This window comes from Rutilus rutilus (genome assembly GCF_951802725.1).
Source record: "Rutilus rutilus genome assembly, chromosome: 2".
Lineage (NCBI taxonomy): Eukaryota > Metazoa > Chordata > Actinopteri > Cypriniformes > Leuciscidae > Rutilus > Rutilus rutilus.
Window position 1 is genome coordinate 2,610,693 of NC_140210.1, and position 24,008 is coordinate 2,634,700.

At 37.6% G+C, this 24,008-nt stretch overlaps 1 protein-coding gene across 4 annotated transcripts in view; it reads right to left on the bottom strand.

Moving 5' to 3' along the window:
• Positions 1–2,048: 2,048 nt before the first annotated feature.
• The window catches only part of LOC311285512 (CD48 antigen-like), a 236,431-nt gene continuing 214,471 nt past the window's right edge, over positions 2,049–24,008 (bottom strand). The window contains exons 1-6 of one of the 4 annotated variants that reach the window (XR_014626370.1): positions 21,631–21,784; positions 18,894–19,190; positions 18,172–18,429; positions 7,748–7,900; positions 5,750–6,678; positions 2,049–4,470 (exon numbers count right to left, since the gene is read on the bottom strand). Coding sequence is in view for 2 of the 4 variants with exons in the window: in XM_084401179.1 (XP_084257305.1) it covers positions 6,617–6,678; positions 7,748–7,900; positions 18,172–18,429; positions 18,894–19,190; positions 21,631–21,691 (831 nt within the window). In the remaining 2 variants the exon portion in view is untranslated. Of the gene's footprint in view, positions 6,679–7,747; positions 7,901–18,171; positions 18,430–18,893; positions 19,191–21,630; positions 21,785–24,008 lie in introns of those variants that run through there. The other 3 variants (XR_014626371.1, XM_084401179.1, XM_084401180.1) reach the window with 3 other exon arrangements.

Genomic DNA, 24,008 nt, shown 5'->3' on the forward strand with positions numbered 1-24,008 from the left:
GTAGATTAAATAGTATTACTATTAGTATTAAATAGTATTAATATACACGTATAGGCTAAATCAGCGTCTTCACAGCAAGGGAAATGTTTGGAATAACAAGTAAGACTGTGTGCAGCACAGCTTGCCCTTTATGTTGTACAACAGACCAATTAAATTAGGCAGAATGACTTTTTATATGTTTGGTTGACGGTGTTTTATTTTGATAATGAGCAGTCTGCGATGTGAAGCAACGCCAGAACTGATACTATGTTGTGTGAGAGAGCGATGCGCGAGTGCCATCACTTGGATTTGTTCCACTGCTGGGAAATAACTTAATACTCGGTTATTTATAGTCATACAGATAATATCATTCAAAACAGTAAAATGTATATTTTTATTTGTGTACATTCAAAATGACTACAAAATATCATGCCATTGAAAAATAAATAAAACAACATGATGCGCTGCTTTAGCGCGTCTCTGTCTCTTTAGATCTTGCTGGCGTTCACCAAAAATGAACCAAAATACAGCGAATAGCCTTCTTGGCGCGCCTACTTTTGAAAGTGAACATTTAGATTATTTTACGTTAAATGCATTATATATGCCTGAGTCACTTTGGAATAAATCACAGCATGTTTCATGATAAAATGTGACTTACAGTCCGAAAAATAGGCTACAGAATAGGTTATAGCAAATTCAGAGCAACTGCTGGTCTAAACAGAGAGAAAGTCCTGTCAAGGCTCTTCTGTTGTGCCGAGCCATTCGTTAGTCTAGTTGTTTGATGAGAAAATGAAATGTAGCCTAGTTGCAATACACGCATTAAGTTTTGTAAGCTCCATGCAACTGCAGCAGTGGAGCACTATTATTACTAGAATATTAGAAATCTAATACTCAAGCTGTTTTCTCATTTTTCTACTCTTAATATTAAATAAAAAAACGACTGAGCGAAAGATATACACGGATTCTCTTGAACCACCACCGCGTTTGCGGCAGAAAACTACTGCAGTGCAGCCAAAATGCTCTGTTCGACTTTTCTGAGATCCTTTACTCTTCCCTGTGGATGACCTGTGACCTACTTTCTGTAAGATCTGAATTTTTGAGTTTGAATTTTAGAGATTGAATTTTAGAAAACTGAATTTGAAGTTCCGAATTTCTTCATCTTGAAAACTTGAATCTGTATTTTTTAAAACTGAATATTTGCAGTATAAGAATTCAGAACAAAAAAAAAACTAGCTGTTTGAAAATACATGTCTATAAAATTCAGCCATAAAAACATTTCAATTTGTTAAATTTCAAATGTTCAATATTCGTTTAAAAAAAATCTAATTCAGAACTATTTAAACTACCACCTAAAATTCAATTTTGTTAGATTTCACTTGCAAATAATTCAAATTCAAATCATTTTGTCATATTTTAAGCTCCATAATATTTCACCTGTTTCACCTCGATCTGCCCACCACTAGGCGCACAACGAAGGAAATCGTGAGAATTACAGTGTTTTTAATCAAGTAACACACTCAGAAGATGATAACCACTTTCACACAAATAAAAACCGACAAGGGACTGAGTATATACACACATGGTAAATGAGGACACTAAACAGCAACAGCTGGAATAAATCATAGACTATGGCAACTAATGAGAATTAATAAAGATGAGACAGAAAATTAACTAAACGGAACATATACGTGACACTTCCCTTGTGCCGTGATATGCTGTATATGTTTATATATATATATATATGTTATATATATATATATATATATATATATATATATATATATATATATATATATATATATATATATATATATATACACACACACAATACAAAATTTTAGTAGCTATTTATTTTTCTCTCTGCTTGTTGCCAGTAAGATATTTTCATCTTGTCCTTCCTTGAAAATAAAGTATCTGCATATGTAACAATAGATATACTCAGAACATTTATGTTATAAATGGTTAGAATGCTTGTTCTGGGTTTTGAGCAAATGATAAGCACAGATGAAAGAAACCAACACACATTTGAAATGTTTTAAAAGATTAAATTTAATAGCAGTGTTATGGTAAAAAAGGAATTATAAAAAAAAAAAAAAAAAAAAAAAAAAAAACGGATGATAAAAATTACATAATCAGATTTTGGTCTGTAATCAGATTTTGGGGTGATTACAACCGGTTCGCATCCCTTGATCAAACCCACATCGTACTTGTGTTTTGCCCACAATTTTGAAGGTATGTCTGTCAGAGAAATATCAATGTCTGAGGCAGAAATAGTTCTTCTGAGGCAAGTTTCCTCATTCCTGTGGGTCGCTCTCATTTAGGACATGTGACGTGCAATGCATTCTATCAGGCACCATAAACTCTGTGTTGACTGGTTTTGTTCGATCCTTAGCCAATGTCAAAATCATTTCTGCCCAATCAACATCTTTTATCTGCCATTCGTAAGCCCACTGCGGCTCAAATTTAGAACATGTCATTTGCTTGGTTCCGTTCTTTCCGGATCAGGGGTGACGGGAACCATTTCAGACGCATCCCCGAAAACTTCCTCTTCTTCTTCTTCGCGGGCTGTGCCAGAGGGCGCTGATGGTTCTGCCCCCCTCCGCTGTTGTGCTTGGTCTTGTGGTTGTCTTTGTACTTGTGGTTGTCTTGGTCTTCTGATCGGAAAGAAGTCGAGATCGTGGTCCAGTTTCAGGGCTTTCAGTTCCGCCACAGGATAGTGATGATTATATGCCGGTGGTGCTGACATGATCTCGGTTGCATGTGGAAAACACAAACACACTTCATTAGTAGCATTCTGCTTTGGTAGAGCCGTTTTCTCACACACATCCTCTTTCACTTCTTTGCTTTTAGCTGCTAATTCATTCTGCATTTTCTTTCGTTCTCTCTTGTCTGCTTCCTCAATCCAACAACCCACAGTCTGCTCACATTCTTTGCACACATGACGAACACAGCCGCAACAACCCTGTCTCTTTTCACTGCTCTTTTCAACTGACCCTTTTACCACATTCAATCTTATTTTGCTCAGTGTTCCCTCTTTGGGATAATCATGGATATTTGATCAGCTTTTGTATGTCCAGCATACATTTATGTCCGTAATTCTTTTTCATTTGAAATTATCGAGCTTACTGTGAGATGACCCCATACTGGCTGATTCTACTTTCCCTGGATTTTTCTTCGACACGCGTCTTACTAATCTGTCAGACGTCTCAGACAGATGCGATTTTTTAACCCAAAATCGGCCAGGTCTGCACTTTCCAGTGCCCTGTAATTACGGCTTACTGAAAATCTTTTCGTGAGCACTTTGCAGCGCTCGATTGATTCTGGTTCACCCAATTAATCAGGTGTGGCTCTTCTGTCCACTTTTACGAGTTAGTTACCGGACCGCCGGTAACTTTCTATGCCCGCACCAAAGAAATAGTCTCAGCCACTATGGTTCACATACCAAAATTTCACCACCACAAAAAATAAATTTGACTGTCTCTTATCAAAGAAGCTTCTATTGCCACCGGGTTCTTTCTGATTCCAGTGGAGTTCATCCCGGCCCCGATAGCAGTTGGCTCTTCTCTCTCAATTCTGTGAGGTAAGACTAAAGCCTAGTGCTTCAGGATGATCAATCGTCAATCCGCTTTACTCAGGGCCAGAAGAAACTGCCATGGAATCCCAACTTCTGACACCAATTGTTGTGGCAAAAACAATCATTAAACAAACATCATCACTGCATAAGAGACACCAAGAATCAAATTGTATTTTAAAAGATATTTATTCTCATGCAAGAGGCTTAGTCACAAAATCACAGCAGCCACCCCGTGACGTGAGCAAGACCTGACTCCCGGCCCAGGAAATTCCCTTCTTATACTCCTTCTTCAAGGTCTTTTCTCTGTAGTTTTCCGCTCACCCAGCATGGCTACATCTAGCTGATTTAGAATAGAATGACCCTTCTAACCCCCCTTGGCTAAATTATCTTCCATACCTACAGAGTTAAAGGTCCATAACCATTTGTCTTACTGTGTGTGTCTTGCTTACGTCACGTGTACAAACATACATAAATTCCAGAAGAGAAACAATGCTTAAAACCACACAATGTCTAAGAAAGTTAATGAAAAAATATGGAATACTAGGCACTGAAAATAGTTGTGGGTCAAACTGCAGTTGCCTAACAGGTTGATGTAACTGACCTGTTGAAGGATGAGGTTGAGACTGGACTGGGCCTGCAAAAGTAGGTGGCTGGGCATAGCTGGTCCCTGTGGAATCCTGAGACATATATGGTCTAGGCAGAAAGGTTGACCACCTGACTATGCGGTATGTGGTGAGCAAACTCTACCTTCTGTGAACAGAGTATATCAGTCTCTATCTGCCCTGGGTCAAGTTCACTTCTGGTTTGTGGGAACAGCTGTTGCATTTTCAGTCTCTGATTCTCGAAGAAGTGATGCAATGAGGCACACTTTCTCCAGCTCCATCTCCTTCTGCTTAATGCAGTGCTGGGACTTAATTCTGTATTGAGAAATAAACTCTGTTGAACGCACACAGCTTTAAAGTTTAGATGCTTATCCTGACCAAGCATGTGCGGTGTATGAAGTGCATGGTCTTAAAGGGAAATGGGTATCAGTAAAGTGAAAGATATGTGCCCACTAGTGGTATTGTAAATCATGAAAAAAGAAAATAATAGTTTAGTAATAATAGCTAATAGTTTGGAACAACATGAGGGTGAGTATTTGACCGAATGTTCATTTTTATAAAACTTTTTCTTTAAAGGAGTCATAACCTAGTATTACCTTGTATACCTACTGCTGTATTATAGTCTTTCAGGCCCTTCTAAAAAAGAAAAGTGGAAAAAAAATAAACACAGAGCTCCTCAGACCCTTATTTCTGAAGGCATTATTGTCTCGCGAGATCTGATGCGATATTTTGGCTGTCGTGGACGGTCATTTTAATAATGCAAATGAGGGGCACGTTGATTGGTTGCAGGAAGGAGGGGGGTTGACACCGCAGGTAATGCTTTAGCATATCATTCCAAAATGACATCATGGTGCATTTGTGAATGAACCCGACCTGGCCGCGACCGGCTTCCCGGCCAGTGTATAAGCGTTAGGCAATCAATAATAGCCGAGTTCATGATGATCTCATTTGTTTTTTGCAAAGTATGTTAGCAGCCATTCCCCATGTTTACCTCGAAGCTAATACTCCCGCCAGTGTTGTGCCTGAACGCGTTCATTGAACGATAGTTCATGAACTCGTTCATATTTTGGGCCAACGTCAACTGAACGCATTACTGCCTGATGAACGTTACTGTGAACTCATTCATTCTGGTGTCTGAACGCCACGCTCTCTCAGTTTAACTTCGTTCAGTAGGATGCCGGATTTCTATAAAGCCTTCCAGGCGAAAACACACCTAAACACACCGTAAACCGGCCATAATATGTACCGGAAAAACACCCAATCTGGCAACACCAGCCACCAGTGTCCATTGTTCGATATCGTTCATCAAAATGAACAAATCTTTTTTCGAGTCATTTCGTTCATTTAAGGGGCTTTAAATGTTACTATTAACTGGCAAATTCCCCGAACACATCAACCTACGCAATCTTGATCATATTCTGAATTAAGAAATCATTATAATGCAGTCAAAAATCGTTTACAGGGAACATAAATAATTACTTAACCTCGAGTCTTTCGTTTATTTGTCTAGTGACAGACGCAATAGCATACAATAGCCGCATTAGCAGTTAGCTGCTGTTTGTAACACACAGTAGAGCAATAAAAACAGTCTTACCGTTTCAATTGCAGGCAATTTTGTTGGAATGGCGCTTTTCCCGAGCTTCGATGACAACTTCGCCTGATATTGCCCCAAATTTGTGAAGGATTCCGGCGTACAATGTTTAGCACAGCACACCTAACGATAAGCCAGTGGGAAGGGTTGAAGGAACCGCGTCATCAAAAATGAATTTAATCCACTGGTCCCTGATAGCTAGGTCCATTCTTGGTAGAGAAAACACATTTACATGTTGATTCTGACAGTCAACCACAGAGCAACTCACGTGTGCACTACGTTTCTCCATCTTTCGCGACTGAATATGTGGGGGAGAGGGGAAGGGCGGGCTTCCTGCTGCGGTGTCCATATATGGTATATCCTGCCCCGTCTTGACGTCAAGACGGGGCAGAAATCAAAATCTCATTTTTTAGTGCGCGTGCACGTGGGCTATTTTACAAACCCTGAGGTAAACAAACGCTTCACTTTTAAATATCGGCTTCCCGGCCAGTGTATAATCATTATGCAATCATGACATACATTGATTCTCGTGGAAAAGTGAAAATTGCAGGTTATGACTCCTTTAATGACACTAAACTACCATCAAAATATGGATTTTAGTCAATGAAAACCATTCTAGGAAAGTCCCATATACTATCGTTAAGTCTCATTCCATTGGTCGGTACGGCTCTTGATTCCTCTTGGTTCGGTGCTGTATGTTCCTCGGCCGAGGTAAGCAAGGCGGATCGTCCTCGTTCTGAGGTGGTGGGGTTGAGCACGGATCTGGGCTTTGGGTTGAGTCTGGGTTTGAGGCGGGGTTTGCGGAGATGGGCTGCAGGGCATGGGGTCTTCTTACAGGATGGGGGTCGCCGGTTGCCCTCTAGTGGTCTATTAGGAGTTGTTTGTACTGGTATGACCTGGGGTAAGTTCTGCTAGCCTGAACTCCTTTTTATCTGGAAAATATCAACAGAGTGTTTAGTAATCTGGTAAGTTTGCGTGCATATTTTCTCAAATTAATACCAAGTAATGCTAAATCTACATACGGTAGACAGTGAATATGATATATTTGATGATCAGCTATTCTACTCATATTTGAAAGTGTGGATTCTTAGAAAATGTCTCGGGTTACTTGATTGCGCTTTGGGAACACCTTTGTGTGTGACCGGTTGTGAAGCATGTGTGAAAACATGCCAAGGAACTTGGCCTCAGATAACATCTGACGATGACATCACTGGAATTGGCATATAGCATTAGCTCCTTAGCCTGAACTAGGCTAGGTGGGTGTGGTTTCAGCAACCAGGCACCTCAGCTCCACCCATGTCCCAGATTTTTTACAGTCTAAGGTTGTAACCTTGCCACCACCTCGAGTAGTTCCTCCTGCGCTTTATCATCATGGGAGGAATGCTCGGAGGCGGCACCAGCAACAAGCGATGCAGCGTCCTCTGCCTGATCCGAAGAAGCCCCGGGCCGCGCTTCGGAATCAGGCAAAAGGAAATCCCGATCTGGAGAGAGAGCAAGAGAACGGAACAGACCCGTCTCTCGCTCCTCAGATCGACTCGCAAACTTTAATGGAGAAAAACGCACAGTGCTCACACTTGTCATGCTCTTTCCCCATACACTCAAAGCAGAACTCATGTATCATTAACAGTGATGGGCCGTGAACAGGGAGGCACACATCTCCTGATTGTTTGCGACATGATGTTCTCTTTTTTTCTCTCTTTCTCACATTGAGAAATTTTCTCCACACTGACAACTGGAATTCCAACTCCTAGCTAAGTGGACAGACAGATAGTGTAGCACACACACACACAATGCGGTTTCTGAAGACAAAGAAACCTGGAATGTTCAGAAATGTTTAATTTTATTTAAATGACTGTATTTAAGAGTTGGCATTGAAAAACATTGATGATTGTGCCGGGAACTTTTCAAGCTCAACAAAGACAACTACAGCTTCAGTTTGATCTTTTGTTGAAAACGCAAATGCTCATTGATTTATTTAGAGGCGATGGAGACGTTGCTAACCTTGTTGGTGCTTCATACGTTGCCGACAGCTTCGACACTCACAGATGATTAAAACACAGATCAGCAGCAGCAGAAGGGCTCCTCCGCCGGCTCCGATGATTACCATGACCCAGAAATCAAAGGCAAAGAGTTTACCAAAACCTGGACCTGAACCTGTAAGACATGGACCACATGAAATCAATAACAGACAAGTGGATCATTAAAAAACATCTATTTTAAGCTGCTTAAAATCCTACAATCCGCATCATGGGTAATACTGTAAGATCCAACATTATTTCATGAATTAATTAATGATGAAAGCACATTCAAAGGCATTGTCTGGAGTCTGTTTGATTATTGCTCAGGCTAGACACTAGAGATCTCAAGTGATAGTGTTTAGGGATGCACTAGAGACCTTATTCCCGAGTGATAGTGTTCACTTCAAACAGGTCGACGTGGGCAGACTCAAACAGGTATTGAAGAAAACTTAGCAGAGTTTAAATTCATTAAGTTAAAATGGAATCTACAGTATGGAATCTACAGTATTACCTAATACAGTACCAAGTTAACCTTATCTGGGTTGTATTTTCTCTTACTTTGCATAGTCTTTTTCCTTGTAAAGATGAGGGAATGTCAAGCATGTTGGCAAAATTAAATGCCATTGAGTCTGAATGAACACAAACTTTGACATCAACATGTGGCAGGAAGGGTTATTACCCCTCCTACCTCCTACGTCATCGTTTAGTGTTTGGCCAATGGCTAGGCGCCCGGTGTGTATAAGAGCATGAGCTACCAGTTCCTTGGTATGCGTCATCCGGGGTCGTGACGTCATCCATGCGCCCTGCTGCTTTCTGTTGGAGTCAGCGTAAAATGTGCTGCTTGTAAAAATTTGCAGAAGCTGTTTATCCACTGGCGGTGCTGTTGGCGGGTCTATGTGCTTGTTTGGAGAGTTGAATGTGGACATTTGAGACAGGTAAGAGAAGTATTTGTATGCGACGGTGGTTTGTAGATGAAGTTTTATGGTTTGCTTTGACTAGGCGAGTAATCTGACTGATCTGTATTGTGACGAGCGTCCTCAAAGGAATCAGCGTCGCCCTGGTAACAAACACAAAACACCTGCACGTCCTCACAGCGGGCTGATCGGTCACAGCTGCACCTCATCAGCCCACAGCCACAAAAGCAGCATGCGCTGAGCAGACAGTCAGACTCTGGTCTCGAGCTGAACGAATTGCTGGACTAACCTTTCTCTCTGTTCCCTTCAGAAAGCAGCGAGTGACCGACAGCCCACCACTTTTGGAGCACGTTTGGACACCCACTTTCGGTTTGGATTGAACACTGCAGAGCACTTGGAGCACCAGCCATCACTCACCGGATCACCGTCTTCCTTCACCTTTATTTTTGCACTGTAAATAAAATCCACCCTCCGGGGCCTTTTCACTAAGCCTGCCTTGTCGAGTGATTCTTCACCCCGTGACAGTATGCTTAGTGTACGATCTATCGGCGCTTCATGCCAACGAGCTTGTCAGAGACCTTCGGCTCCATCTACCGCATAGCTTGGGGATAGTGATTCTGGGACAGCATGCTTTGTTGTGAGTATACTGTTCGAGCTTAAGCCAAGGGAGAAGAACTCTCAGTGTAACACCTTCTGTTTTGCTTTTAGGCATGCGATAAGGACGATGCCGACATTCTGAATGAGCATTATCGGCTCTGTGCTTCGTCATAAGGCTTTGTTCGCGCTGGGCCTCATCAGCTGCTGTTCTGTTTTGGTTCTGTTTTGGTTCTGTTTTTGGTGCGTGCTGCTCTGTCACGAGCGAGTCGTCTTGAGTGAATCATCTCGATCGAACTGTCTTGAGTGAACTGTTTCCAGCAAACGGTGACTCTGTTCCGTGATATGTTTTGAGTTTTTGTTGTTTTCTTTTTGTTGTTTATTTTTTTTAACTACTTTCAAAGACTGAGTACTTTTGAATTTGTGTTTTGTTTTGAATCCAATTATCGTATTAGTGAATTTATATATTTTTTTCCATTTATTGTGATTAAATTATATTGCTGAATTTATGTGATTTTTTTTTTTTGTGTTACTTTTGGTTTTGATTGGTGATGATCAAGGAGTTGGTTCCACCCTGCGATTGTATGACAATTTTCATTATTTTGCTGTTATTTTGTTTTGCATAACACTGCTCTTTAATGTCTTTTTTCTTTTGTTTGTTGGCAGGACCTGGGCACCCGGGGGGCAGACGAGTGACCAATTAGGTGGTAGAGTCCTCACTATAGTCGTGGTCTTCTCTGACATGAGTTGTGGAGTGTGCGCTGTGCTGGTGTGTGTGCACTGAATAGAGTACTCTTCATAGATCACCTCTTGATCTCAGATCTTGAGACTGCCCCTTGGGTACGCCCAGGTTCCTCTGCAGCCAACTCTAGAACTTAGTAAATTGAAGAGAGTGATTGCTGGTCAACACCTTTTATAAAAAAAAGAACTGTCTTTTAACAATTAATAAAATATATATGTTTTCAATCACCTATGTCTCTGACTCCAACTGTGGTTAGGATCTGTGTGTGCCTTAGCTTAGAGGTTATATTAAATTCTTGGGGCGAAATTCCCCAAGTGGCGTAGTCGGAAATAATAAACTGAATTGAGCGTGGGTATAAATTGTTGTTCTGCCCAATGTCATATAAAATAGAGCTGCCGCTCCCGAGCGCCACTTGCTACATGTGGCGCAGTCGACAGGGTCCACAGGATTTTTGGCAGAGGCGTGGGACCGTATAGTAGTTTGTTCTGTATTTTTGTGTTTTCTTTTTTTTTTCTCTCTCTTTTGTAGGAATAAAGCAGCAGCGTGTGCTCTGGAGACGGCAGTTTCTGGTTTGACTCCCTTCGGTGACGTTCCTTGGGGTTGGGTATAAAATATATATATATATATATATATATATATATATATATATATATATATATTTTATAATAATGGAGGGAGAATTACAGGAACTTAGAGAGCTTGTGGCTCAACTTCGAGCTGATAACGAGAGATTGCGACAGGAGGGGGCGTCTGATCTGCAGGGGGCTAGCGTTGCTGGACCTAGCACCTCTGCCACAGTTTTTTCCTCCATACCTCCACCATTGACTGGTACTAGGAGGTGCCCAAGTTAGTGCACACAGCCGTCAAGGCAGAGAACTTGAGTATCACTTGTTTCTCGTTGTATAGCCGTCATGGCAAGAGCACTTGTAATCAGTGTTTCTCATTGTGTAGCCATCAAGGAGGGGAACTAGTGTATCACTTGTTTCTCGTTGTATAGCCGTTATGGCAAGAGCACTTGTAACCAGTGTTACACGCGCTCGAGAAAAAGATGACTTTTCCCGTAGCGTAAGCTAGATTACGCAAATACTCGTTCCCTCTACTAGAGAGAACCGAGGTTACGTGAGTAACCAGTATCGTTTGTGCCGCAGACGCAGTTCAGAGAATCGGATCTGTTGGATTTACAAGACGTGAATTCATCCACTTCTCCCAAAATACATAAAAGTAAGTGGCAGGTGAACTGGGAGAAGAATAGAGTAAACTTTAAAGTTACTTACACAATGTGTATCTGATATGAATAAAACTAATTATAATGGAAAGGATTATTATTGCCTCTTCCTTTGACATCAGTGTGTATTTTACAAACTCTAAATGTATTGTTTTTTATGGAGCCCGGGAAGTCACCTGTGAAAAAAAACAAAAACAATCCGTGGCGACGGTTTTGCAATCCGTCCGCTCAGTTTATAAACCGTACTCACGAATTCTCAAACTGTTCCCTCGGTTTAACAGATCGTGCCCACGGATTAATAAACCGTACCCACGAGTTTCTAATCCGCGCTCTCAGATTTGTGTACACTGTAAAAAAAAGTGTAATTTTACAGGTAATTGTCTGTATTTTTTTACAGAATTTTACCGTTTTGTCATTACACAGCAAATATCTGTAAAATAAAAGGCATTTGCTGTAATTTAAAGGTCCACTGTTAAATTTACAGGTAATTGCTTGTATTTTGGTTTTACATCAATTTGACTTTTTTTTAAAGGAACTTGTCTGTATTTTTACAGAGTTATGTGTAATTTTACAGAAATTATAAGTAATATTTTACAGATTTTTTCTGTGAAATTAGAAAACAAAGAAAAGAAGGTATAACTGCGGAGATCTGCATCTATTCAATATGTTTTCCTTAAAGATTATTAAGCATGTGGGGGTTAAAGTGAGCTTTTTAAAGGTTAAATAATAGTATTTGTACATACAGTACCCTACATAGGCTACAGTACAGTAGGCCTGTAGCCTATTGAATTATTTTTTATTTCACATTTAATTTTATACTCATTTTGATAATTATTTCATTGTCTTATTCTCCCATAATTTCGTGTATATTTTATGAATATTTTTCCAAATCTCCGTTGCTGCACATTCAGGGCTTTGTGTGTGTGAGTGCGCGCGCGCGATGACGCAGATTCAAATTCGCCGCCATTACTTTTCCGCTGTTTACTCCCGCCCACAACGGTTAACGTTAGCTGATCAGTCGAGTTTGGGCAAGCGGGAGATTTGAATTCAGTCTACTCTCGTGAAGTGGATTGTGAGATCAACAGTGGTTCAAAGCAACCGTATTAGTCAAGAGCAGCCGTGAGCAGGAGCTGTTGTCAGTCAGTCCGTTTGAATTGTTCGGAAATAACGCCCTTTTCAGTGAGCCTTGTTCGTCACGGCGGACATCATGCCAACCGATCACCGGCTGAGGTAAGAGTCTCACTAAGTAACATGTGAACGATATTTTATATTACATTTGTGTTACGTTTACAGTTTTCAAGCTAACGTTAGCATTCTTAAATTATGTTCAGTCATAACTGGCGAGAGCTGGAGGGCAAAACACTGAAAATGTAGCATGCGTCTTTACATTTTCCATCTGTTTTAAGAAAGATCAGCTGAACCCACATCTCAAAAGACCTAAAACAAGCTTTCGTAGACTTGTTATACATATCAAATTCTGTTTAATAGTGTATAAAATCTTCCTTAATACGCGATAGTAGGCTATTTTTCAGTAACGTTAAATCAATCTCTTAAATGGCGGGACATTTTGAAATAACTTTAGGCCTAACGTTACCATGTTTGTTTGTTTTTTTCTTTTTTTCTTCGTGGTTAAACCATAGTTAATTTTCGTAAGGGTTAACGTGGCTATCAAGACTGTTAAGAAAACGAGACTAGAATATGAACACAGCATGATAAATTGCATATTCTGGCTGCATCTGCTTGTTAACACATAGCTATAGAATTCATATATGTGCATATATTAGGCTTATAAAATAAAAGTTGATAGAATGTTTGTGTTCTGATGAAGAAATTAACTTATCTACATTTTGGATGACCTGGGGTCACCATAGTAGCCTTTTTCATAGGATACTTTTGATAATTGGTTATGAAAATTGGATTGATCCAGATGAACAGACAGTTACACCCCTAACGTTAGGTGTCTCGTCTCAAAACTTCACTGTTAGCCTTTCCTGCTCAGGTTCCAGATCATAGTCAGTTGAGGTTTTGCATTGTCTCAGTGGAACATATTCTTACATGTGTAAATTTAATACTGAGTTGTTAAAAATTTTTTTTTTGTGATTTCAGGTCAAGTGGAAAGCAGAATGATCATGGCAAACAAGGTATGGGAAGAAGTAATTTAAAATATCATAATGGCCGAGTCTTCTGATTCCATAATGATTGCACTAAAAGTGGCAGAAAATTGTATTTGTTTTATACTGTATTTTCCCATGTGAATATTCATTTGATCCTTGTGAGGCCACTGGAGCTGCACAAGGTTTGGTTTTACTACAGTAAGACCACGATTGTGTTAGATTCCACCCATCTATTTTTTTTTATTTTTTTTTTTTAGTGTAACTAGGCTCTGTCATTTAGAAACATGACTTTTCCTATCACTTAATGACACATGTCTCTACCTTTCATTCCAGCCAGAGGATCTGACGGTTGCTGCTCGCATCTCAGCCTACCTGATGGAAAATTCTTGCTGGATGAATGACCTTCACCTTCAACTCAACCTTGCCAAGGCAGAACTGCTTATGGTTTCAGCCAAACCATGCGATCCTGCTGATTTGCCTTATACAACATCAGAAAGATTTGGCCCTTCCTATCGGAGCCACACAACTCCTTGTCTTAGCTCTTGTTCTATCCAGACTGGACTATTGTAATGCTCTCCTGGCAGCTCTTCCAGCATCCGTCAAACCTCTGCAACTGATCCAGATGCTGCAGCAAGACCTAAACTCACTGCTTCAGATCTGTGTGTCTCCAGAAGCTTGTGTTCTGCAAGTGAACGGCGCCCTGTGGTGCTATCATCCCAAAGAGACACAAAATCACTTTCACTGACCTTTCCCTGGACTGTTCCCTGCTGGTGGGATGACCTGCCCAACTCAACACATTTTCAAGAAACTGCTAAAGATCCATATTTTCATAAACACTTGACCCAATAATGCTACATTTTTGTTTTAATAAAAAAAAAAAAAAAAATTTTTTCACTGTGCTACTACACTAACTGGGACTTGTCACTGCTCTTGTTGCTTCTATTGTTCTCTTAATTTTAAGTCACTTTGGATAAAATGTAATTGTAAATGTTTAAAATAAGTTATATTAGAGTATAAAGGTATACAGCAATTGTCTTTTAATGTGGATATTTTTACATGTTCTAAATTATATACTAAGCTTGTATTTCCTATCATTCACGTATCTTGATGTTCAGTGTTTGTTTAATGAGTAATACTGTAAATGTGCAGGTATTCCGTTGTACGTTTAGTTAATTTAACAGAAATTGACTGTACATTTACTATTAAGTACTTAATTAGAGATTGGTCAAAGTTGTGAAACTGGATCTGCAAAAAATAAAACTGTAAATATGCAAACTTTGTATTTGAATTTATGTACTTATTACATTTTTATACATAACTTCATAGTTATTTTACACAGAAAAACTATATATTAAAAGATAATTACTGTAGATAGACAGAGCATTATTATAAAATAACTTTATAAAACCCTAAATTTACAGTTTAACCTTAAAGTTAAATGTTCTTTTTATGTAATTTGACATAATTTATCAGTTTTTCCACGGTTTAATAAGCCATTATCAACAGTAAAGTACTGTAATTTAATTAATTTTGACCGTAAAGTCAATTCTGTATTTTTACGGTTTTTGCCTGTAATTTTGTGAAATGGTTATTTGCTGTAATTTAACGGAACCCGTCTGGAAACTTTGCTGCCAGAGATTTACCGTTTTTTTACGGGATTTTTTTTTACAGTGTACCGTGCCTTCAGTTTTTGCAATCTGTACCCACAAATTCATAAACCGTGCCCACGCTTTCGCAATCCGTTCCCACGGGTTTGTAAACTGTACTCACGGATTTGTGGCTCGCCCTCATTTTAGAAGACATGTTGTTAACGAATCTTATTGTATATTGTTTTATTGAATATTAAATGGAAAACATCAAATTGTCTTAACTGCGTCTGTAGCGGGTATGGGTGGAATATACGATTTAATATTCATGACGTGCATCAAAATCTTTTGTTTATTTGTGATAATCTTAGCACTTTATTATTATTTTCTAACCTGTATTATGACTGATATTTGACGAATTGCTTTGTTCATTTTTTTTGTACGTTTTGGACAAAAGCGTCTTCTAAATATGTAGCCTAAAATGTAATAATAATAATAATAATAATAATAATAATTAATATTATTATTATTTGAGTTATAAATGAACTATAAACGAGTTCACTTAGTAATACAGTAATATGTTTGTCATCAAATAATTTATCAATGCTTTATTATTATAGGCTATTATAGCCTTTTACAGTTTTGGATAAAATAGGCCTACATTTTTTGCATAATTTTTGCTTAAAAATAAAGCATTCATAAATTATTTTATGATAAACATATTACTGTCTTAAGTGAACACATTTATAGTTATTAACTCAAATAATAATAATAATTTACATTTAATTACATTTTAGGCTACATATTTAGAAGACGCTTTTGTCCAAAACGTACAAAATAATGACCAAAGCAATTCGTCAAATATCAGTCATAATACAGGTTAGAAAATAATAATAAAGTGCTAAGATTATCACAAATAAACAAAAGATTTTGATGCACGTCATGAATATTAAATCGTATATTCCACCCATACCCTCTACAATTGAGAATCACTTTAAGCCTGCAGACGCAGTTAAGACAATTTGATGTTTTCCATTTAATATTCAATAAAACAATATACAATAAGATTCCTTCTAAAATGAGGGCGAGCCACAAATCCGTGAGTACAGTTTACAAACCCGTGGGAACGGATTGCGAAAGCGTGGGCACGGTTTATGAATTTGTGGGTACAGATTGCAAAAACTGAAGGCACGGTACACAAATCTGAGAGCGCGGATTAGAAACTGGTGGGTACGGTTTATTAATCCGTGGGCACGATCTGTTAAACCGAGGGAACAGTTTGAGAATTTGTGAGTACGGTTTATAAACTGAGCGGACGGATTGCAAAACCGTCGTCACGGATTGTTTTTTTTTTTTCCCACAGGTGACTTCCCGGGCTCCGTAGTTTTTTTAGTACTTATATGTCTGAAACCTAAAATAAACATTATGTGGCTGAAAACACTGAAAAGTTGTGATAGACAGTTCTCAGCGCGCTTGTCTCTGGCTCAGCGCCAGCCAACACGCGCTTCACAGTCAGGGGGCACCCACTTTGAGAAAGGCTGCATTAGAGAGAAGCATAAAGCATGCAGTAGAGAATATAACGCTACGGGATTCAACCGCAAAAATAAACAGCCTATGTTTCTTTGCTTTTAAGTAACTGAAGAACAATGTTCAAAACAATGTTCAAAAATGAAGAACTCTTCGCCAACTGGCTAATGTTAAATAATAATATAATATATTATAAATTAAAAAAGTTAAAAAAATAAATAATCCAACTTCTCCCTGATCCTCTGTATGGTCAAATGTCACCTGTTAATGCACGTGAGTGATGAGTGCGTAGGCTATATGCGTATTGCGTTTGTTTTCTTTCTGAATATCTGATTTTGCACAGAACAATGTCATATTATGGAAGAAAAACAGGTAGATAATGGTAAATTACCCAGTGGTTTGAATGTTTGTTTTGAGTTTTAAGCAAATGATAAGCACAGATATATGTTTCAAATGTTTTAAAGATTAAAACACAATATTCTTACCATATAAAAGGTGGTATAAAAAGGAAAAGGAGGATAAAAACCAAGCAGATCAAAACAATGGAAATCCAAATGACAAACTTGTTTGTCAAAATGTGTTTTTCAAAACGTAAGGCAAAAAAATATATATATTTTTTTTATATTAAGGTTATAAACAAACTCAACCCAATTTAAATAACTAGAATTACATTTTTAAAAATAAACTGTGAAACTGTAAGAACAGAGATTATAGAGGAAGTTCGAAAACAGAAACCGCAAATAAACAGCAGAGTTGGTCTTTCATAAGCAAGATTTACTGCTGCCATTTTGTTTACGTTCATTGCGAATGTTGCATATATATTACAATTGTAATACGAACCATAACGTTAAAAAACAAAACAAAAAAAACATTGTACTTCCATGTTTTTGGACATGTATCACAGTATTCTTGAAAGTACTTATAAAGCACCATGGTTTCATGATCTGATATCATCAGTGTACCATAGTACTGCCAAAATACAGTAATTGTTCAGTATACCTGGTACTGAATGATTAGCACATATCATGGTATTTACTGTAGTTCAAGGTATGTCAAAGAACACTGCAGTACTGTTCAAAACACATGATAATAGTGTGGTAGATTTTGTTTGTGTAATAACAGTTCAATTAGGCTTACATATATTAACATTTATATACATTTTATTTCACAAATATAAGTAAAAGAAAAGTTGACAGAATTACTAGCTATATAGTTAAGTAAAAATCATAATAACAATATGATGCTTTTACAGTAATAAAACCCTAACCCGTCACCCCACGCCACACCACGCCAACTGCTTTCTAATCTGTGGGAAAGACTGACCATGTAAAAGTGAATTTTGCATAATAGGTGCCCTTTAAGCAATGAATGAAGAGCAAAGTTACCCCCCCCCCCCCACCCACACACACTCCCAAAATAAATTTTTTCTAGCTGATCCTAAAAATGATCCAGTCCGTGGCTCAAAAACCGTAAAATGATCAAAACCGTGAATTTTGTGATCCGTTGAACTGCTATATGTTGTCCTTTAAAATAAATGACACTTACTTTGATATTTTATTATCTAATAAAAGTGTGATGTGTGTCCAAACACTTGTGAATGTAAATACAACTTCTGAACAGAAGGAACATCTCAGCACCAGCTAAACATAAAAATTATTGGGAATCTCAGGGACTTTGCTCTATAGTAAGTTATGTTGAGTCTTACCTTTAAACAGATCTCTCTTATAGAACCGTTCACTTGTCTTACTACCTGCTTCATTCCAGAGTGTACAGGTGTAGAAGTCTGCTGGATTTCCATTGTATTTAACTGTTATGGATTCTCCTTTTGGATTGATTTTCGAACCCGTCAGTGTTTGTCCAGTAGAATTCCTCCAGATGATTTTCTCACTGTACTCGCATCTTAAATACACAACACCAGGGTTATCACTCGGCTCTATTGTAATCACAGGTTGGGGGACCGGCTCTGTGAAAGAAACAATGAAAAAGTAAATGAATGTTCAGTCCACAGAGAAAACAAAATATGATTAAAAACAACAACACTAGCCTTGGAAAAAGCGTGACATGTTTTTTTTAGTACAAACTATCATCACAAAGTACAGAGATATAAGAATCAGATATCATCACTGTACCATGATTCATTGTACTCTAAGATATTTCCAAGTATAGCTACACCATGTTACTAGTCATATGTCTTATTTCTATTGTATTTCAAGAAACATCACAGAATGCCACACATACTTTCATTTTTGTCAGCATAATAATAATAATTATTGTTGTTACATTTAAATTTTATCTAGCCTTTAAACAAATAAAAAATAAAACTATGGAACAAAGTAACACTTCTTATACTATTAAAAAAAAAACTTTATAATAATATGATAATAAAATTAGGCTTTTAAAGTATTTCAATAATCAATATTCACTCACCCATTACAGTCAATGTGAATCTTTGTGCCTGCTCTTTTCCGCTGATGTCAATGGTATAAACTCCACTATGTTCGACTGTTAGTTCCTTAATCGTGATATTTCCAGTCTTCGTATCAAGAGTTGTGATGTCTTTGAATCTCGGATTCGGGATTTGAATTTCTTTGTCTTCCCATTCAATCGCCTTAACAGTTTCACCATCTTTAATGTGTTTCCATGTGATGCTGGAGGCAGAAGCAGGAGGAGGTTTATCTGGACCAAAGGAAACTTCACCACCCACTGCACCCACCACCTCTGTACCTAATAATTACAATATGAGAGAGTATGTTAGTCAACATTCAAAAAGCAAGTCTCGTATATATATGTATATATATATATATATATATATATATATATATATATATATATATATATATATATATATATATATATATATATATATATATATATATATATATATATATATACAGTGCCCTCCACAATTATTGGCACCCCTGTTTAAGATGTGGTCAAGGACTTAAAAAAATTCTTAAACAACATAGAACCCAAATGCAAAAAACAGAGAAAAATCCAACCTTTTATTTAAGTACATTACTTTGGTGGTAAAAAAAATAATAATAATAATCACACATTTAGAAAAAAAACCCTTGCAATAATGTGTCCCGCAATTATTGGCACCCCTGATGTTAATACTTTGTACAACCCCTTTTGCCAACAAGACAGCACTTAATCTCCTCCCATAACATTTCACAAGATTGGAGAACACAGAGATAGGGATCTTTAACCATTCTTTGCACAATCTTTCTAGATCATCCAGTGTCCTGGGTCCTCTCTTATGCACTCTCCTCTTTAGCTCGCCCTACAGGTTTTCGATTGGGTTGAGGTCTGGGGACTGAGATGGCCATGGGAGGACCTTGAGTTTGTGACTGCTGTTTTCCATTTTTGTGTAGATTTTGCCACATGTTTTGGATCATTATCCTGCTGAAAGACCCAATGACGACCCATCTTCAGCTTTCTGGCAGAGGCCATCAGGTTTTTATTTAAAATGTCCTGGTAGTTCAAAGCGTTCATAATTCCATGCACCCTAACAAGTTTCCAAGGGCCTTTGGAAGAGAAACAGGCCCACAGCATCACAGATCCTCCACCATACTTCACGGTGGGCATGAGGTGCTTTTTGGCATACTCATCTTTTGTTATACTCCAGACCCACTTAGAGTGTTTGTTGCCAAAAAGCTCAATCTTAGTCTCATCTTACCAAAGCACACGATCCCAGTTGAAGTCCCAGTGCCGCTTAGCAAACTCCAGACGTTTACGTTTGTGAGTGTTAGTGAGAAAAGGCTTTTTCCTTGCATGCCTCCCAAACAGCTTGTTGGCATGTAGAGAGCGTCAGATGGTTGTTTTGGAGACTTTGTGACCCCAAGATGCCACTCTTTGATGCAATTCTGTGACAGTGAGCTTAGGACTTTTTTTTTTACTTCTCTTACCATCCTCATCACTGTGCGTTGTTTCTATATATGCGATTCTCTTTATACTCTTTAATAGACGTATTCACGTTAACACAATTTAAGCAACGTATTGTTCAATGCATTACTTCTAAATAGATTTATATATTAAGTTGCTCAAGCAAGTGTTGAAATATTTAACCATGTAGGCTATTAAATTGCAAACATTTTAAATTAAAACTTAAAATTGACAAAAACACCCGACTCTCATGCCTTTTCTTTTGCATTTAAACTTTAATACAATAAATATATAAGGTGTTCAAAATATTCACTGTTAATTAATGATGTCTATTAATTAATTAATGAAGTATATGCAGTATTGTATTGCTATTCAACTGCAATGATTTGCCATAGAGCTGCAGCACATGCATCTAATGCTGGGCAGTCCAATTCATTGAGTATCCTATTCATTTTGAGATGGTTCATCTAAATATGTTGACACTAGAGTTTATTTTCATTTTCCATGTTCTTTTCTCAGATTGAGCTCCCTGACACTCTGACAGCAATGTCTTGTGTGGCTCAAAAATGGATTGAATACATGCTGTTCATGTATGTCTTCTTTAGTCTGTTGGCTATTTAGGTTTCTTCCTGGCACACGTCAATTACACACTTGAGTAAACTGTTTACATATTTGTGCCCTTATGTACATTTTATGTACTGGTGTTATTGTTGAATACATATTTCTAAAATGGTATGATGTTTTTGTTGAGTTATTATTACACAATACTTTTTATGACCTTTCTGAATCTTGCCCCTGACAAATAACCCAAATTACAAAAAAGACTAAAACTAATAAAAACTAAACTAAAACTAAGCATTTTCAAAAACTAAACTAAACTAGCAAAACCACTTTAAAAACTAATTAAAACTAAACTGAATTGGAAAACAAAAAGTCAAAATGAAATAAAATAAAAACGAATGAAAAATGCAAAACTATGATAACACATAATAACCTTTACTCCCAATTTCTCTCAGCATGAGGACAGGAGAGCTGTCAGTCAATGGGAAAATATAGGAACTTGTGTTACTTATTTGAAAAAGTAACTATACTAAGTAGTATTTTGTTGTAAATTTAAAAGTAATGTGCTGCTAGTTACTTTAAAAAGTAATCTGAATACTTACAATACTGCATTACCCTCAACAACACTGTAAAACTAAACTGCTTTAGGTTCAACAACAACAACAAGAAAAAAAAAAAGATGTGTCATCTTCAATAAAACATTATAAACTTCACTTACCTGAAATAGCTTCTGTGGTGATGAACACAACGATGGCGACCAGCAAGCATTGATGTGACATTTCTGTTAGACAAAGTACACATTAATGCACTTCTTTAGCTCAGAACATCTTTTAAAAGCCTGAGACAAAGTGTGAGAACAGAGAATAAAGAGGAAGTGCAAAAACAGAAACCGCAAACATGTGGTATTTAGTTGATCTAATGTTGGACACACTTTTAAACTGCATGTTTGGATGTTCATACTTCCCTAAAGACACATCAATTCCCATCTGAATTTGACATTTTGTTTTAAAAATTAAAAAATGTCTTAACAAATTTTACATTTGACAGATGATTTTTTTTTATCAACATTTTATATATATATATATATATATATATATATATATATATATATAAAAAACAGACACATACTCAACAACTCAATGTCCAGTCAAAAGGAGGGAGAAAGGGGAACCCACAGAAGTCACTCCTCCATACAATCACGTATTCCAAAGAGAAAGCACTGCCAAGCATCAATGGTAGAAGGCTTGGCCCCATTGATTCGTGCTGTTGTATATTCACAAGACACTATTTGCAGGAGGCTATACGGATCCAATATGTTTTCCCACACATATGCGGTGTAAACCAGTTCTGTATTATGGTGACAGACGATTTTATTCAATTTAATTTTATTCGATTTGAAAAGCACCAAATGGCTTCATGTTTTTACTATTATCTCATTTCATATAATCATAACGAATGGAAACATTAGAAGTAACATGATAATCAATATATTTTTCTCTAGCTTAGTTGTTACTGAAATATTTTGGAAGATTTATAGGCTGATATGGTTATTGTTATTATTATATGCAGCACTGTGCATAGCCTATGCCTACAAGGCACAACAAACCTGGTGTTCATTATATATTGTTGGAAACATTTATGTGTGTGTGTGTGTATGTGTGTATTCTGTGAATTTTAAAAAGCAATTTTAACCAGAAAAATCTCAAATTTATTCCCAAAATCGTGCAGGCTTATAGTTTTTCTTGATATCAGTTTGTTCACTTTTTTTTTTTTTTTTAGGGCCCAGATGCCACTCCTGCTAACTTCAACATTCACATGAGTTTGTACATGAACATGGTAAAGTGAAAATCAAACACCTTGGAAATGAAAGGTATGTACAATGTTTTTAGGAATGGCACAAAGGTCTCTGTCTTTTGATAATTGTTTTCAATGAGTGCTTTTTTGTCATTTGTTTTGTATCTTTGGATTATGTTGTGTTGTAAATAAATCAAAAAAATCAAAAAAAAATCTAAAAGCCATTCTTTTTTAAATCTCCTCATTCTTTGTGCAAGGTTGCTCAGAATGATAGGGGCCTGATAGCTCCTAATAGGGCCGTTAGGGGAGGTTCTTTGTCTTTCTCAGGTGTCAAAAGCTTACATATTAATGAGCTCCCGCTTTCTAACACAAAACACGTCGTAAAATTTTTAAATCAATATATTGTCTTATCTGAATGAGCAGTCAGGGTGATTTTCACATAGTTTTGGAGCAAATATTCTAGGCTACGTCATACAATTTTCAAAAGTCTTGTGAAGAAATAATCAGTATGGGTTTCATGACCTTATTTCAGTGAGAATTTTTTTTTGTATTTTCACAAACCACGCATAAATGTCATTATCTCAAAACTACAAACTTTTACACACATGCTGCTGATATATTATTGTAGCAGAGTTTGTGCTGAATACAGTGTAATTAGACTTTAGCCATGAAAATGTCACAAGTAACAGAAATAACCACAAATGTCAGAGCATGTCAGAACACCTCCAGGACCCAGAAAACAGCTCAGACCCCAGAGGGTTAAAGGGATACTTCCCCTTTGGAAAGATGAATGTGTATTTAAAATAGGTCATTTATGTAGAAGAAATGTGAAATTATTTTTGAATTTGGAGCTTTCTAGACTGAGTGTATGTATTTTTGGCTTATGTGGATGAAAGACAACAACTCCCAGAATGCACTTGCTTCGCTGCCCTAGGAGGCCACTCCCAAGCCGCGCCTACCGGTAAGAGAGCGCAGTTGAAAATGACAAGGCTAGGCTACTAGTGAGACTCCGTGACGAGTTTGCCCGGGATGCGATATTTTTTTTCCCAGGATGGTAGGGGAAGACTCATGAATATTCATTAGGGAAGTCATTCCTGATTGGTCTTAACCCCAGTGATGGGTAGGTTTAGGAGCGGGGTTAGGGGTAGGTCATCAGACCAATCAGGGATGCCTTCCCTAATGAATATTCATGAGTCTTCCCCTACCATCCTGGGAAAAAAAATATCGTGCCGGGATTTCGAGATCAGCCAAAATGTCTGGGATTCGGCTTTTGCGTTCTACAGTCGCCATTAATTATGTTTA